Genomic DNA, 17415 nt, shown 5'->3' with positions numbered 1-17415 from the left:
CTCCTTCTCTGGATTTGTTTTCGGGAACATTAACACAACTGTCATTCCATTGCGTTGGCAAATGAAGCAGGTCGTTTATTTTCATCATTGTTGGTGCAATGTTTTCGCTCTTTTTGGAGTTGGATTTGCGTTCAGGTATTTTAGTTTTCTCAGGAGGAATACTGACAATAACCCTTTGATTTATGGTGCCAGTAGATTCCCCAGATTGGGAGTCTAAGCCAGCACCAACACCCCTCCCAGACTGCCCTCACCTCTCACTCTTGTCTCACCTCTTCAGGCTGCACCTTTTTGGTTTGGTCAATGATTGACAGGTGCAGCGACCAATCAGCATCCGCCGCCGCCTACCTGCGAGTGACGGAGCTGGGCGGAAGCGGCTGAAGTTTTGGTGAAAATCTCAGAGAGTTTTGGGTGATTTGGAGTCGCCAACTCAGCGTGTGTCTTGGTTGGGATTGAGGTGGGGATGGAGCCGATCAACATCTGGAGCCCCGGGAAGGTCTCGCTGTGGTTACAAGGTGAGAGATCCCGGAAGGGGAAAGGATATTCACAAAGGCAGCGTCACCAGGTATTTCTTCTTCAAGGAGCCCAACAAGTTGTGTCCTGCCTTGATCTTTGTGTCTGGGTCGGCATTCCACCAGAAACAGTGAAAAAAGTAATCTGTTGACAATCACTAGATTGTGCAACACATATCTCCCCCGATCTGTAACCTGCTTGTTGTTTATAGTCAAATCTGCGGCTGTTTTTCCCAATACAATAAGAAGCGACCCTTCGCTCCTCGATGGCTTGTTCATCTTGAACAGGACTGATTTACTAACTTGTTCTGAAGAAGGGTCACTGGACCTGAAACGTGAACTCCCCTTTCTCTCCACAGATGCTACCAGACCTGCTGTGTTTTGTTTTTCCAATAATTTCTGATTTTGTTACTGACGTATGTGTTTCTTCCCACTCAACTTTGGAGTAAATTGAGCAAAAAGGCTCCCCTTTGCACTAGTGAAAGTACGATTCGTTCTGCACGTCTTCAAACCTACGACACTGGATCCCCGTCCCAGATCAGACTTTTGTTTCACATTCACCCGAGGTTTGAATGACGAATCAAAGGTTTCGGTTTAACGAGAGTCTGTTGTCTCAGTCACAGCACTGACAGCAAGATACGATTCGACGTTCATGGACACTCGAAAGGCAGTGTTTCTATTTATTTATTACTGTTTACTTGCGAACTATCCCTAGGTATTTTGCAGGAGCATCAATGTAGAAACAATGCATTGATGGGATGTGTCCAGTTATGGGTCAGAAGGTGAAGACTGTTGTCTACGTCAGAAGGCGATGTGGATTCCAAGCTTCGGCATGGATCGGAGGAAAGGTGATCAGGTCCTGGAACATGGTCACTAATGGCATTGCTAGGTTGGAAGTAAGATGCTTTCTAGACAGGAAATGGGGTATGAGTGAAAAAACGTGGCGCTGGAAAAGCACAGCATAAGCTCTTCATTTCCTGATGAAGAGCTAGTGCTGGAAACATCCACTGTCCTGCTCCTCGGATGCTGCCTGACCGGCTGTGCTTTTCCAGCGCCACACTTCTAGACTCTGATCTCTAAGATCTGCAGTCCTCACTTTCTCTTTGGGAATAGGGTATTGTTTGTTGGCAGTATTATGCCATCAGTAGTTTTTTTAATATAATGACACAGAGTCAAGAAATTGAAGTACACTCAAGAGAAATCCAGGTACAACCGTCCAATTAAATGCTGGAGTTGGAATTATGTTACTTGACTATGGAGAAGAGGTTCAATCCATGGTCAGTAGAGGTTGACTTAAAATTTATGCAAGCTGCTAGTACAGCTAAAAAGTGGATGTAACAATAAATTTTAACTTTGTCTGGAGTAATTGCATTTTTGGGCATCTTTGGCTAGGCCAGCATTTGTTGCATATTTGTAATTGTCTAGAGGGCAGTTAAGTCATCCACATTGCTGTGGTTCTGGAGTCATATGTAAGCCAGAGCAGGGGAGAATGACAGATTTCCTTCCCTAAAGAACATTAGTGAACCAACAGTGAATTGACAATGGTTTCATGGTCACCATCAGACCCTTTTTTCTAGATTCTATTGAATTCAAATTCCACCGTCTGCCTCAGCAGGATTCAAAGGTAGATTCTCAGAGGATTACCTGTGTCTCTGGGTTAACAGCCTAGTGATAATACTATTAGACCAATGCACAGCCCTGAAAAGCCAAAAGAAAACTTTATCGTTTTATGTTAAGGTTTATTTGTGTAAAGTCAAAACCAGATTCTCTTGTCCCCAAATGATACTTTTGAGATGAAGGATTAATTTTTCCATGCTCTGGAATGTTGAATTGTCTCAGCAACAGCCACTTTGGTAGTCAAACAATGAGGGCCAAACAACAACTTTGTTTTTATTCCAACTGGATATTCCCTATTCAATGCTGTTGAATTCAATTCTGACATTACAGTATTTCAAACTTTTGCCTCTATAAAACTACAGTCATAAGGGACCAATTTATGTGTATGATAGGTTATTTCCTAAACATCCATACAATTTCAAATTCTGAACAAAAAAACTGAAAGAACCGTGATGCTTGAAATCAGAAACAAAAACAGAAATTGCTGGAAAAATGTAAAAGGTCTGGCAGCATCTGTGGAAAGAAATCAGAGTTAATGTTTCGGGTTCAGTGACCATTCTTCAGAACTAAGCCAAGAGAGTCAAATAAGTCATTACTAGGTTGTGCACAACAAAAGCGAACTGGAATGGTTTGCAATAATGTTCTTCTGTCAGTTCTGTGCTGCAGTTGATTGTGGTCCACTTTATTGATAGTACAGAGCAGTGAACTTTATGCTGATGTTCAAGATCTATGAGTTTGTGGGCAAATCAATTGCAAATAGACATTTCACTTGTAGTTGAAATTACCAGAAGACCAAATGTGAATCAGATTTCCATGCAGGGCGTTGATGAGGTCCCACTTGGAGTATTGTGTACATTTTTAGTCACCAAATCATAAGAGAATATGGACCTTGAAAGGTATAGTGGTGTGGAGTGACCTTGAGAAGGTGTAACATCAACAAGTCCAGATGTCAGGAACGGAAGCTGAGCACTTTATATGGGAAAAAAAGATTTTTGAAGTGGTTCAAACAAAAACTTGCAGAACAACATGCAAAATGAACTTAACCTCAGTGACTCAGTCTAACACTAGCATTTATTCATCAATATGGAAATAATCCCAGTATATCCTATGCAATAAAAGCAGGACAAATCATAAACAGCTTATTCTCAGTTCTTAGCAAGCGGATCAAAGGTATCGTCAATAGTACCATTAAGTGGTACCAACAATCTGTCTGTTGAAGCACTATTTTTGATTCTGCCAGGTCCACTGTGTTCCAGACCCATTAAATCCTTAGTCCAAGCATGGACTAAAGAGTTGTAAATTCTGGAGATTGGGTAAGATAACAAAACAGCATTTGATCAAGTGTTGCAACAAGGAGTCCTAATTTAATTGAAGTTGATGAGAATCGTTTGGGGAAATATCTCATTTGGCTGGAGTTGTACCTAGCACGAAGGAAGATGCAGCTGTTGGAGACCAAGCACCTTATCTCCAGGACATTGCGTAGGGCAACGTCTGCAACAATGTCTTAGGCTCAACCTTGTATGTATTTTATATAATCTCATTTCATCAAAGGCCTTCTCTCCATTATATGATTAGAAGTGGAAATTTTTTTAATTGTGCAAAGTTTGCTTTTATTCACAGCTCCTCTGATAGTGAAGCAACCTGTGCCTGAAAACAGCAAGATTTGAACTATGTCCAAACTTGGGCACTTTTATGTTGCAGATACCATTTGCACCACACAAGTGGCATGTAATGACTATCTCCAACAAGAGAGAACCTGACCAGCTTTCCTTGTCGCATTGTCTATCCCTAACCCTCAATGTCCTGGGTAGTTGAGCTCACCATTGACTAGAAACTGGACTGGATTATATAAATACTATATAGCACGAGCAATCGAGAATCTGGAAATTCTACAGTATGTAACTGATTTCCAGACTCCACAAAGGCTGCCCACCATTTGCAAGGTACAAGTCAGGAGTGTTTATAATAGGCTGCATTTACCTGGATGGGTGTAGGTTCAAGAACACTTTAGAAGCTTGACAATATCTAGGGCAAAGCATCCCAATGCACCACCTTAAAACATATACTTCCCCACTACCAATTCACTGTGGCAGCAGTATGTACCGTCTAAAAGATGTACTACTGCAACTCATTTAGGCATCTTTTAACAGTACCTCTAAAACTTACAAATTCTGCCTCGAAGGACAAGGATAGGAGATGCCTGAGAAGACCACCACCTCCAGCTGGCACATCATTCCTTTTTGGAACTATATGTAGCACTTCCATTGCTGTTGTATTCATATCTCCCCATCCAATAGCACTATAGGTGTACTTGCACCACATAGATCTCACCACAATTACTAGCATTTCAAGAAGATGGTTCAGCACCTTTTCTTTGAGGCAGGCTGTTATAATCAATAAATGTTAGCATTGCCTGTGACTTTGATGTCCCCTGCATGAATAAATTAATTCAAAATATAAGTGAACCAAATTAATCCTGGCACATTAGTCACTGATGAAGATTCAGTGAGACCTTTTCATACAAAATTGTTTTAACAGTGTGATAAATTGTTGGGGGTTGAAACTTTATTGCTGGAACAGCACAGCAGGTCAGGCAGCATCCAGGGAACAGGAGATTCGACGTTTCGGGCACAGGCCCTTCTTCAGGAATTCCTGAAGAAGGGCCTGTGCCCGAAACGTCGAATCTCCTGTTCCCTGGATGCTGCCTGACCTGCTGTGCTGTTCCAGCAATAAAGTTTCAACTTTGATCTCCAGCATCTGCAGACCTCACTTTCTCCTCGATAAATTGTTGGGACCGTGTAACTGAGTTCAGCAGACAACTGTGTGTGTTTCTGGAGAGAGAAGGGATTGAAGAGATCTGTCACAAAAGGATAAGCTTGTTGGGCCAAATAGTTTCTTCCTCCTGCAAGTTATGAACTCTATCCTCCTGTGGGTCCTGGAATATGTCACCTCCAAGGATCCTATAAGATAATAATTATCTGAGAACATTACTGTGGAAATGTTCAGGTTGTTGGTGGGGGTGGGGAAAGGTGCAGAGAGCAGTTAGGGAGCATTCTGGTAGGAAATATTCCTATTGACTTCTCATCCATCATGTCTGAAAATTTCTGCCAGTGGCACATTAAACAATACAATCATCTCTCAGCTGAAGATATAATGTTGGTTAAACTATGCAAATTAAATTTCTGTTATGATTTAGGATTTTTCCAATGCTTTGTTCTTATGTAAACGGCTTGCAAGTATTTCCACAAATAGATTGCATCCCTTAATGACTCAAACAGGTTTTTTTTCACTTTCCTCTACACTGAGCTTTCAGGAAGCCATGTAGAATGTAGAAAACATCGACTGTGCTGGGTTGATTTGTGCAAGTCAGACCACACACCAGATCTATTTACAATTTAAAATGTTTTGTTGAAGCAGATAATGAGTCAAAATACTGTACAGCAAACTGTTAAATTACTATAGGAAAATACAGTGTATTCTAACAGTGCCTTTTGAAAAGATTCTCTGAGCCAGACATTGCTTAGGATTGCCATGATATCCCATCACTAAGTGTTTTGAAGAGTCACAGAAGTGACTTGAGTGACTGATTTTAGCTCTTTGTACTATCAATAATGGCATTTCAGTAATCTCCAGACAATGGTCTAGTTGGCAAAGGGGAGAAACCCAGCTTCTGGTACTGATAAGACACATATGTTAGAATCAGCCCCCAGACTGATGCCCTTACAAGGGAATGGAAAACACATTTAATTTATGGATACCTAGCTCTCAGAAATCCCAAGTTAAAACCAGTTTAGTATAACTGGGCTACCTGTCCCCTCAAACACATGGAGCAGCTCGTACAACAAAATAAATAGAAATCAAGCTAACGTTTCTATAATACATTCCATGATGAAGAAGCAGACATTTTGAATTTTATTACTTTTTTTTCTATCTGTTATTAATGAGCTCTTTAACGTTTTGGTCACTCAACTAGAGGACCCCCAAATTCTTATATCATCTAGTGTTTCTTATTGGTTTAACGTTCAAGAATTTGCCCAAGACAGAAATCTTTAGTTGTTAGACTTATTCTATGCCTTCAAAGGATTTGTCATATGTCACATTCCACATATCTAGATCCTAACTTAATTTCAAAATTATTAATTTGAATACATTTAACAAAAGATGTAACTTAGTGTTGCCATTTCTCCATCAATTTGAAGATGATGTGTGCTCAGGTTCGTGATATTTTGCCAATTGTCTTACTGTGACTCAACAGACTGCTTCTAAACCCACATATTGCTGGGCACGTGGGGGCACGATGTCCCACAAAACAATAGGGTCCATTAGCAGCATTTGCTTCTTTTTCTCTGACTTCACTATATTATTATGGCATTTGGATTCAAAGCATTATACAGCTTGATGAAAAAGTTGTGCACTTTGAAAAACTGGCAAGCTCTCAGTCAACAATAAGATACCAGTTTCTACAGAGAATTTCAATGTCTTTTGAAGCATTTTCTTTGTCCTCCCCTAGAATGCTGGCAATTTAACAGTTGAGAAAACAGAGCTATTTATAATAGAAATCTTTTCACCTAGCTCTTTGAGAGGAAAAACAGCAAACAGACAATAACTGTAAGTTCTAAACTAATACCTTTGTTTATAAGACATGATGTTTTCCTTTCTTTGCCATTAGTATGGCTGAGCCAACTAAAATATTTAGATATAGATTATTTTATCACCTGTCCTTTATGCTTTCTTCCATCCCTTCTATTTGCAACTGATTCTTCTGAGATCTCAATCTGTGTTTCAAATGGAACAGTTTATCTTTTGTCCCATGTAAGAGCTACTGGGACTTACAGGATTTTTGATCTTTAAACCAATAAATTTTAAAATGACTTTTTTGGTCATTAAAAGCCACTAATTATTTGAATCACTTGCTTAAGCCTGTAGCGTATATAAACTTGACAAAAGAATTCAAACTGCAGTTCTTTTTAATGATGACCACAGCTAAATGGAAAGCCACAGGACAAAAATGTTTATTCTTCTCATTATTGTAAAGCAAAATATGAGCATTTAACACCCAGGTATCTTAGTTGACAGTCATGTTCTACTCTCCTGATGTTTTCTAAATTTCAAGTGGCATCACAGGTAGACAGGGCGGTGAAGAAGGCATTTGGCACACTTATCTTCATCGGTCAGGGTGCTAAGTACAGGAATTACAATGTCATGTTTGGGCTGTACAAGACATTGGTAAGGCCACATTTGGAGTACTGTGTATAATTCCAGTCATCTTGCATAGGAAGGATGTTACTACACTGGAAATGGTGCAAAAAAGACTTACAAAATATTACTGAGACTGAAGGGCAATAAGGAGAGGCTGGGTAGGCTGGGACTTTCCTGCCTGGAGTGTAGGAGGCTGAGGGGTCACCTTACAGAGATTGATTAAAATCATGAGAGACATTCAGAAGTTGAATAGCCAAGATCTTTTCCTCGGGTTATGGGCATCCAAAACTAGAGATTTAGGTTTAAGGTGAGAGGAGAAAGGTTTAAAGAAGACCTAAGGGTTAACTCTTTGACAGAACGTGGTGCATACATAGAACAAGCTGCCAGAGGACAGTATGGGTAGGAAAGGTTTAGAGGGATATGGGCCAAAAGCAGGCAAATGGGACTAGTTAAGTTTAGGAGACCTTGTCGGCATGGACGAGTTGGGCTGAAGGATCTGTTTCCGTGCTGGATGACTCTGAATGCACATAATAGTCAAATGTTTGTACCTTGCTACATCACACCAAGATGAAAGACTGTTAATGATGTAAAAGTGTTCTGCATTCCTGATACCACTGTAACTGTTAATAGCCTACTTCACTACAATTAAAATATATGGTTTAACATCTCTATACATGCTTGAGATGTTGGGTGGCTATGATTCAGATACTAGATGGTCAGTTTTCCACCTGCTGCAATCTATCCTGGAACACGCCCAGGATTATGCTGTGTAGCTTTTTGGAAATTCAGGTCTCTTCTCTGTGCAGCTGTTACAATTTAAAGTATAGTATTTTGGACACATCTTAGAACTGGGTTAGTGTCTTTTTAAAAAGCCACATTGAGGAGAGAGACACTGAGAACTAGATAAAAAATTTCATTTTGTCAGCGATGAGCAAGGGGACAACAAACCATACCAACAAATCCCTGAAAACGCTGGGTATGAAGGGAGAGGAAAATTGTGTTATAATGCAGTATTGTAATTTTCTCTGGAATTATTTAAGATGGCATGAGTAAATTCACTGCCACCAATCTAATTGATATTAGGCTTAGTTGCTGATATCATCTGTGAAGCATGCCCATATGAAGTATTTGACAGGAGATAAGTTCAGTCTTGATAAGCAGTCATAGTTTACAATATAAAATGTAACCCAGTTTTAAGGTCTGAAAAACATGGTCTCTTATGAGGCATTGGACATTAACTACACATTATTGTTATCCAAATGGACTAAATACTAGAACAACTAGTGAGTTTTGAGAAGATTTGTAACTTAGGTTGAGGTTCTGGATGTAGGTTTGCTTGCTGAGCTGGAAGGTTCATTTTCAGATGTTTTGTTACCATACGAGGTAACAACTTCAGTGAGCCACCAGATGAATCATTGCTGATGATTCCTGCTTTCTATTTATATATCTGGGGATCTTTGGGTTGATGATGTCATTTCCTATGGGGATGTCATTACCTGTTCTTTTTCTCAGGGGGGTGGTAAATGGGGTCCAAGTCAATGGATTTATTGATAGAGTTCCAGTTAGAATGCCATTTGCAAAATACCGTGCAAGAACTGTAACAAACACTGCATTGGACAAACAGGCAGAAAACTAGCTACCAGGATACATAAACATTAACTAGCCACAAAACGACATGACCCTCTCTCACTAGTATCCTTACATACAGATAAGGAAGGACACCACTTCAAACACACATCCATCCTAGGACAAGCCAAACTGAGACACGCATGAGAATTTCTAGAAGCATGGCATTCCAACCGGAACTCTATCAACAAACACATTGACTTGGACCTCTTTAACACCCCCTGAGAAAAAGAACAGGAAATGACATCACCACAGGAAATGGCATCACCACAGGAAATGACATAACCAGCCCAAAAAACCCAAATATGTAAATAAGAAGCAGAAAACACCAGCAGTGCTTCATCTGGAGGCTCACTGAAAATGTTAACTAGTATGGTGATGAAACATCTGAAAATGAACCTTACAGCTCAGCGAGCAAACCTGCATCCAACTCGAACAACTGGTATTGCAACACCAGAATACCAGTCTTGGAACTCCTTAGAATTGGAACAGTCATTTTATATCTTGGATGGGCACAGCTTGCCTCTTGATGTCAATTAACCCTATTAAGTACTTATGCAACATCTCCCTGGAAGTTTCTTTCTGGTTATTAAATTCTTTATACAATTGACTCACATAAATAGATTTCCCACTACCCCATTTTCCTACAAATCTCTGACTTTATCAACAGCTGGCAACTTGATTATCTTAAAAATCTGCTGCTTGAGTACAACACATTCTCATTGACTCTGTTTGATTGCATTAAAAGTTTGTAGAGGTCCTGCTCTTTCTTCCTAATCGACTGTAGCATTTTCCTAATGACAGAAGTTAGACTAATTGATTTATAGATTCCTGCTTTCAGGCTCCTGTCCTTCTTGAACAGGATCATCACATTGGCAGTCCTCCAATCTGCAAGAACCCTCTTGGAATTCAATGAGTTAGGAATTTTTTGACTAATGCCTCCATTATCTTTGCAGCCACTTCCTTTAAAACCTTTGGATGCAAGTCATCAGATGCTGGCAGTTTCTGAATATAATCCCATTAGTTCATCAAATAGTTTGTCCCCTTCATGCCAGAAACTGTTAAAAAAATTCTTTTCTCCTATTAGCACCTTGCCTATCTGTTATCAATAGATGAAGATTCATGCGAAATAATGGTTTAAATTTTCTCTCCTCCCCATGATTAATTTCCCAGTTGCTCCTTCCAAGGGTCCCACATTTACTTTAGCCACTCTTGCTCTTCATTGAAGCTCTTGCTGTTTAATTATGAAACTAAGTTGGCAAGAAATATAAAATTATTTTCTCACCAGTTCTAACGAAGGAACTGAAATGTTAACTCTGTTTCTCTCCACAGGTGCTACCAGATCTGCTGAGATTTCCCAACAATTTATGGTTTTTGTTTCAGATTTTCATCGTTAGCTCTTCTTTCAGTTTTATTTATCCCCGAATATTTGGTTTTTGGTCATCCATTATTCATTTTTTTAAAAAGTCCTCAATCCTCTGACCTCTTTATTTTTTATTTGTGTGCCTTAGAATTTGATTGGATATTCTTCTTGACCACCTTTTTTTTAATCGTGGGTGTCTCATTGACTCCTTTTTTCATTGACTGGAATAAATGTTTGTGACTGATCATCACTGACTTCCTCCTTGGTCCATTGTCCTAACCTGCTTTAGACAATTCTCTCTTCATACATTAGTAATTACATTTGTTTAAGTTGAGGAAACCAAAGTGTGACCTGAGCTGCTTTCCCTGAAACTGTAGTTGAAATTTTACCACACTGTCATAGAGCCATTGAGATGTACAGCATGGAAACAGACCCTTCAGTCCAACTCATCCATGCCAACCAGAAATCCCAACCCAATCTAGTCCGACCTACCAGCGCCCGGCCCATATCTCTCCAAACCCTTCCTATTCATATACCCATCCAGATGCCTTTTAAATGTTGCAATCATTGCTATCCCCTAGATGGTCTGAACTATAAAATGAAGAAATACTGTTTTTTCTTTTCTCCTGGATGGAAGAAAGAAAGTACTTTTTTGATATTTTCCCCTTTGAATGGTGTTCACATTTTTGAAAAATGTTTTGTGTCTGTTCTGCTGCTTTTTGGTGATATACAAACTATTTCAAGTTTTTTTTAAAATGGTGTTGTGCCATAATCACATCTTAAAGAGTATTTCAGTTGCACAGCAAAGAATTAATTTCCACACTTTCTTTAAGGGAATTGACTTACTTCAGTTTCTACCATTGGGCACTATACCCTAATTGTAAGACTCAGATTGTAGCTTTAGTGAGCCCCTGTGTGGCGTTCACAGTATTTTTAATGATTTCTAATTACTTTAAGCTTCTACAGGTAGGTTTAGTACTGATATCAGTGTTGCCACTTCAACTACTGGTTGCTCTGCATATTGAAGTTGACTGGCTTGTGTGCATTTGAGCTGCTAAAGTACGCTCAGTTTTCAAAGTGAAATTCTTTCCACCTCCTTTGTTGATGGCTTTTGTAAACCTGAGCATAGAAATCTGCACCACTGTTCACTGTTGTGGTCATTTTCTCCAGAACTATCAGAGATGCTAGATTCACTGCCACCAGTTATTCTTATTGGTACCCACCTTGATTTCTGATACCAAGTAGGGAAAGATATCCACAGAAAATCAACAACAGAAGTTGGACTCAATCATGATAGAGAGTAACGTTTCTTCATATTAATTATTAATGAGTCACATTACATTTGAAATACATGAGTCTATTGTGAAACATCAGGATCAATGTCAATTCCTGGACTTAACACTAGAATAACTGGTACTTGTCTAATTTGTCTTAGAACTGGTTTGCTCTCCCAGAAACAGTCTTATGTTGGTTCCCTGTTTTTCAGTTTGATTTTAGAAATGCCTGCAGTTTAAGAACCTCCTGGAAACCTGTAAATGTTCTTGTTTGTCAGCTTTGCTTGATTGAATAGAACTCACTTCTGAGACAGTATATAATTTAAGCGGGTAATCTGTATAGTAATTTGGGATTTCACAAGAAACTCAATCAAGTTTGTGAGGTAAGACCTCCTCTACATAAAACCATGCTGACTATCTGTAATAAGTCCATTCTTTTCCAAATGTGAGTAAACCCTGTCACTAAGACATCTTCAATATTCTTTTGTAATATCCTTGTGTCCTCTTCATTAATTTATTTTATTTATCTTTGTGGGTCAGCAAACTTGGCACTCATAATTTTGGTCCCTTTAAACTAATCATTTGTACAATTTATACAAATTGCAAAAGGTTGAGACTGTGGCACCAGCTATCTTGTAACATACCACTCATTATGTCTCACCAATCAGAAATTGACCCATTTAGGCCTGCTACTCCTCGCTAACTGGCCAGTCTCCTAACCATGCCAGTACGTTAATCGCTATATCATGGTCCTTATTTTCTACAGATTTATGAAATGCCTTATGAATATTTAAGTACACTACATCCACTGTTTTTTTTCTTTATCTGTAAGTACATCACTTCCTCAAAGAACTCCAATAAATGTGATTTCCCTTTCACAAAGCCATATCAACTCTGCCCAATTTATCCTGAATTTACCAAATTGCCCTGTTAATAATAGCTTCTAAAATTTTCCCTCTGATTGATGTTAAGCCAACTGGCCTTTCATTTCCCACTTTGTGACTCTCTCCCTTTGTTTTTAAATAAAGGATTTACATTAGCAAATTTTCACTCTAATATTAAAATCAATGTATTAGTCATCGCACTAGCCACTTCTTTGAAAACCATCAGCACCCAAGGACTTGTCAAATCACAGTTCCAACAATGTGCTAAGTACTACTTTCCTGTGCTTGTAATTTTCTAGACTTTCTCTATCCCTTCCCGTTCCTCTTTTTGAAATATTACTTAGACCATCTATAGTGAAGACCAATGCAAATAAGAAATGGTTCAATTCATCTGCTATTTCTGTTTTCATTATTAATTGCTTGGACTAATATTCCTTGGAACTTGATGCTCACTGTTAACTCTTATTCTCTGTCCCTACATTTGTTAACTAGATTTTCCTTTGTGCTCTAATTTTTGTCTCTTTTATTCATCTTTTGTTCTTTCCCTGCTTTTTCTTTTGTATTTTTGTTCTTTTTTCATTCCATTCAACTTTCTAACCTGCCATTGTCTTTGGACAATGATGTCCTTTTTCTTTAAGAATAATACTAGCTTTAACATTTTTAGCAGATCGTCGATAGTGGGTTCACCCCTTGGAATTTTCAATTCTTGCTTGAATGTTATCTATTCTGTGTATCCTGAAATATGCCCTTGAATGTCTGTTACTATGTCTCTGACCTACTCTTTAACCTAAATTGCCAATCCACTTTTGCTTCCATACGATCATAATTGCTCTTAATGAAGTTTAAAGCATTATTTTTAGACATAATCTTCTCCTTCAAATGGAATCTAAAATCACTTAAGATCACTGCTACCTAGGAGTGCTTTGACATGGTCTTTAATCCTATTTAAATACTTAATATCAGATCTAGCTTGTCTTGCTCTGTTTGGTGCCAGAATGTGCCATTCTAATATTCTAAGAATTTACCATCTGAGTAGTTCTTTCCAATGATTTTACATGTTTAGATTAAAATAGCCCATGGTAATTGCTGTGCCACTCTGGAAACTCCAGTTATTTATTTTTTGATAGCTTTATCCTGTGTGATCCTGTTAGGTAGCCTGTACACCACTGCTACTAATGACTTCAGTTCTTTCCTAACCGCTATACAAACATTATACATCTTAGTTTCCTGGACTTGGGTCTTCCTTCTCTGTTGTGCTAATAGCATCTTTAATCAACAGAAGCATCTCTCCACCTTTTACTGACTTCCTGACTTCCCAAATGACATCCACTCTCCAATATTCAGGTTCCAAGGTCATCCTGCAAACATATCTCTGTAATGGTCATTACAGCATACTTGTTTATTTCAGTTTGCATTTTCAAAGGTGTCAGTTGATGAGATGGTAAACTGAAGTCCTTCCTAATGAAATGCATGATTTAAAAACTACATTTGCTCTAGCTAAAGAAGACCAGAAGAGTTGTCCAATATTCCTGTCTCCACCATACCATAAGACTTTGACCAATCAAAATTGTGTAGCTAACTAGCAGAGAAATATGATTAGCATCTCACTACTCATCCAATTAGAATTGCCTCGAGCTAATTGGGAAGTCTCTAGATGCCTAGCACAGAACTAGTTTTTCACGTGCTGGTGAATCAGCCTGGCTTGTCCAATGCTGCTTATTGCAGACATTGGAACACAGATTCTATCTGAGTAGTTTGGGCTTCTGAATTTATATTGCATGGTATATGATCTTAGAACACCATGGTCGTAAGGAGACTATTCTCCACAAATTCATAGCTGTTCAGTTTAATCGCACGGCTGGAATCTCCAAAACAGAGTCATTAAAACACCCACGTGATTTGATTGGTCACTAGTTAGTCAATAGATAACTATTGTCTGTGGGTTTGAAACTTGGATATTAAGGATCTGCAAGTCATCATTAATGATTTGGAGAGCAGTTCAAAGCACCACAAAATATGAGAGTGGACCTACCACACATTCCTGACAAAAACTGAACAACCATCAAGTCTGGTCAAATGGTTTCACTGGTTGAAGGTTGGAACTTCAACAATGCCCATTTGGGTTGCACAGAAACAAGTATGCTGGACATTAGGCCATTTATGAACAAAATAGCTTGTATATTTACAGTAAAGGCACTTTTTATTTGTGCAAGTTATTTTGTTGTATTTTATAACTGGAGTCAGTCTGAGAATAATGGATTGTCATTTTAAGATTGAGATGTGAAGGAATCTTTCTAAGGATCGCAACTGTTGTAATTCTCTACCGGACCCTTGGAAACGGAATCATTTAATATATTCAGAGCTGAGATGGATACATTTTGGAATTATCAGGGAATAGATGGCAATGTTGAATGGATTAAGAAAATAGACTTGAGACCAAGATCAGAGCAGTTATGAATTTATTGAATGGAAGAACTGGCTGAAGGGCCACACCACCTTCTGCTGCTCCTTATGTTTTTGTGCCTCACACCTGAGAAGGGTGGATGAGGGCAGGCTGTTGCATGTTGCTACAGGGAAGTGAGGGTGATTGTTGAGAACTGAGAGCAATGAATGAAGGTCATACACTTTGGCACTGGGGAAAGTGAACAGTTGAATACAATGAGGGTGGATGATGGTGGCATTTGCATATAATTACCTCATTCTGGACATGCAAAACTAAACTTGCCTGTCTGTGTGAGTCTATTTCGCTCAGTAGGATGACAGGCTGTCACTTGTCCATTGCACTCAGGATTGCTGATTGCCTGCTTCATGTTTCTTGGGCTGGTTTTAATGATTTTTTTTCCTCGAGCCACTAAATAGAAAGCAGCTCCATCAGAGATCACATTACCATGGCCAGTCACAGTGCTCGAGGTGGTGTACAAATGCATTTCTCTAAGCATTTATGATCTGCAAAATCAGGCCATGAGTTATTAACATTCCCTGATCTATATTTTGACCATTGGTCTGTTCCCCAGGCTTGGATAACAGTGTGCAGAAATATCCATTTGATCAATGGCAGGTGAATGGAGAGCAACTCCTGCGACTATCACAGCAAGACCTGGAAGAGCTTGGTGTGAAACGGATAGGACACCAGGAGCTGATTCTGGAAGCAGTGGAGCTACTGTGTGCACTGGTAAGGAAAGAGTATCGACTTCAGTGTTATATGACTTCTCATAGGAAGCTATGGATTGTCTTCATTAATTCGGTTCTGGGGACTCCACTTTACATCATGACTGTTACATGCTTGTGTTAGTCAGTTACTGAATCCCTCAGTTGTTTAGATTTAGCCCTGAGAATGATAACCTGACACCTCACCTGCAATCATTCCTGACTGTGCTACCCTGGAATATCTGTTTATTCTGCAACAGATATATTGTGCTAATCTCTTCCTTTTCATAAAGTTTACCTAAATGCACAAGAGAACCATGTATAAGTGATTATTCACATAAAGAATCAGGAGTGTTTTAATTGTTAGATGACCTAATTTGTTTCAGGATGTGGTATGCATTCTCATTTGATGTAATGCACCTTTAAAAATATTTGCCCTGCCTTTGTTCCAACAGACTCTAATTTTGAACCAGTTCCTGTAATCTGCCAAATTACTTTTGTCTTGTCCCACGTTAATATTGACAAACTTAATAGTTTTATTCTTGATTTCTTCATTTGTTTCTTGTCATCAAAATTAATTAACACCAAACACAATATTAGTCCTAGAATCAAACACCGATATATATAGTACTCAGCTACTTTGTCATAACGGCAGAGTAACAGTTATCAACAGTGAAATAGCATTAGTCCATCTACTTTTATATCTTTCTAAACTTAATAATTCTGAATACTGTTTAATAGTAATTTCTTCAGTCCTTTCTTGCACACATTTCTCTCTCTCTCTTTTGAACAGAAAAAATTATCTTTTCATATGTCACAGCTCGATTATTTCGCTGATTGTGTTTAATGCTACAAAGACAAGTTCCTGCTGCTTCCTTTGCATCACCTGATCCGACAAGTTATTTCATAGCTCCCCTCATGAAATGCCTTTCTGTTTTCTAATGTAATGCACCATTTGAAAACCCTTGTAAAAACTTGGGGTCTGAAATCTACTGAATGATCTTGTCAACTAACTACAGTATGTTCTCCAGGAAGTTATTACATTTATCAAACAAGATCTACCGATTGTAAAGCTATGCTTTTTCTTTCCCTAAAAGTTTGTTTTTCCCTCTTCCAGGATACTTTCAAAATATAAATAAACCTTCAATTTTTGGCTGGTGCTTAAACTATCAATTCTATTTCAAGAGATTTGGAATGACTATTTTGCTTTGCTATGATGAGAAGGATTCTTGCTTCAAAACAACCATAAAGAATAGAAACTAACTGCTGACAACAACAGAGTGGAGAGGGTCTGGACAGTGTTATAGGTTAGTCCACCAGCCCCTACTTTAAACAGATAGTCGCTAGTTTATGTACTCAGCCAGGAAATGAGAAAGTTGCTACAACTTCTCAACAGTTTCTTATTCCATCACAGATAATAGTTTTGTGAATTTTAACAAGATTAATTCCAATTATTAGTAATAAAATGGAACTAAAATCTGTTGGATTGGATTAGATTGGTTCTTTTTCATTTAATCTTCACAATTCCATATGTGCTACCTCAAGGAGCCAAAAGATTACTGGATATAAAATCTCAAATGAAGTTGAGCACTAAATGATTACTTAATTGTTGTTACAGGTTGTCCAGTCCCAATGTTTCTCATATTGCAGTTCAGTTAATATGATTTGGGATTTCGCTGGTGATCCTTCCAGTGCATTACAATCTGATCAAGGATTTGCAGCACCAATAAGTGTACTATACTATGTGGTTTGTTCATGGATTTTGATGATGTGAATTAGTCCTTGGTCTGAATATG

At 38.6% G+C, this 17415-nt stretch overlaps 1 protein-coding gene across 3 annotated transcripts in view; it reads left to right on the top strand.

The window, feature by feature from the left end:
• The first annotated feature begins 352 nt into the window (after positions 1-352).
• The window catches only part of cnksr1 (connector enhancer of kinase suppressor of Ras 1), an 84353-nt gene continuing 67290 nt past the window's right edge, over positions 353-17415 (top strand). For 2 of the 3 annotated variants that reach the window (XM_043717491.1, XM_043717490.1), the window contains exons 1-2: positions 353-512; positions 15487-15644. In XM_043717491.1, the coding sequence (XP_043573426.1) occupies positions 461-512; positions 15487-15644 (210 nt within the window). In that variant the 5' untranslated portion in view covers positions 353-460. Of the gene's footprint in view, positions 513-15486; positions 15645-16736; positions 16927-17415 lie in introns of those variants that run through there. The other variant, XM_043717492.1, reaches the window with a different exon arrangement.

The sequence above is a fragment of the Chiloscyllium plagiosum genome, chromosome 27, assembly GCF_004010195.1.
Source record: "Chiloscyllium plagiosum isolate BGI_BamShark_2017 chromosome 27, ASM401019v2, whole genome shotgun sequence".
In the NCBI taxonomy this organism is placed as follows: domain Eukaryota; kingdom Metazoa; phylum Chordata; class Chondrichthyes; order Orectolobiformes; family Hemiscylliidae; genus Chiloscyllium; species Chiloscyllium plagiosum.
Note: the sequence above shows the minus strand (reverse complement) of the source record. Positions and strands in the feature narration are given on the sequence as shown.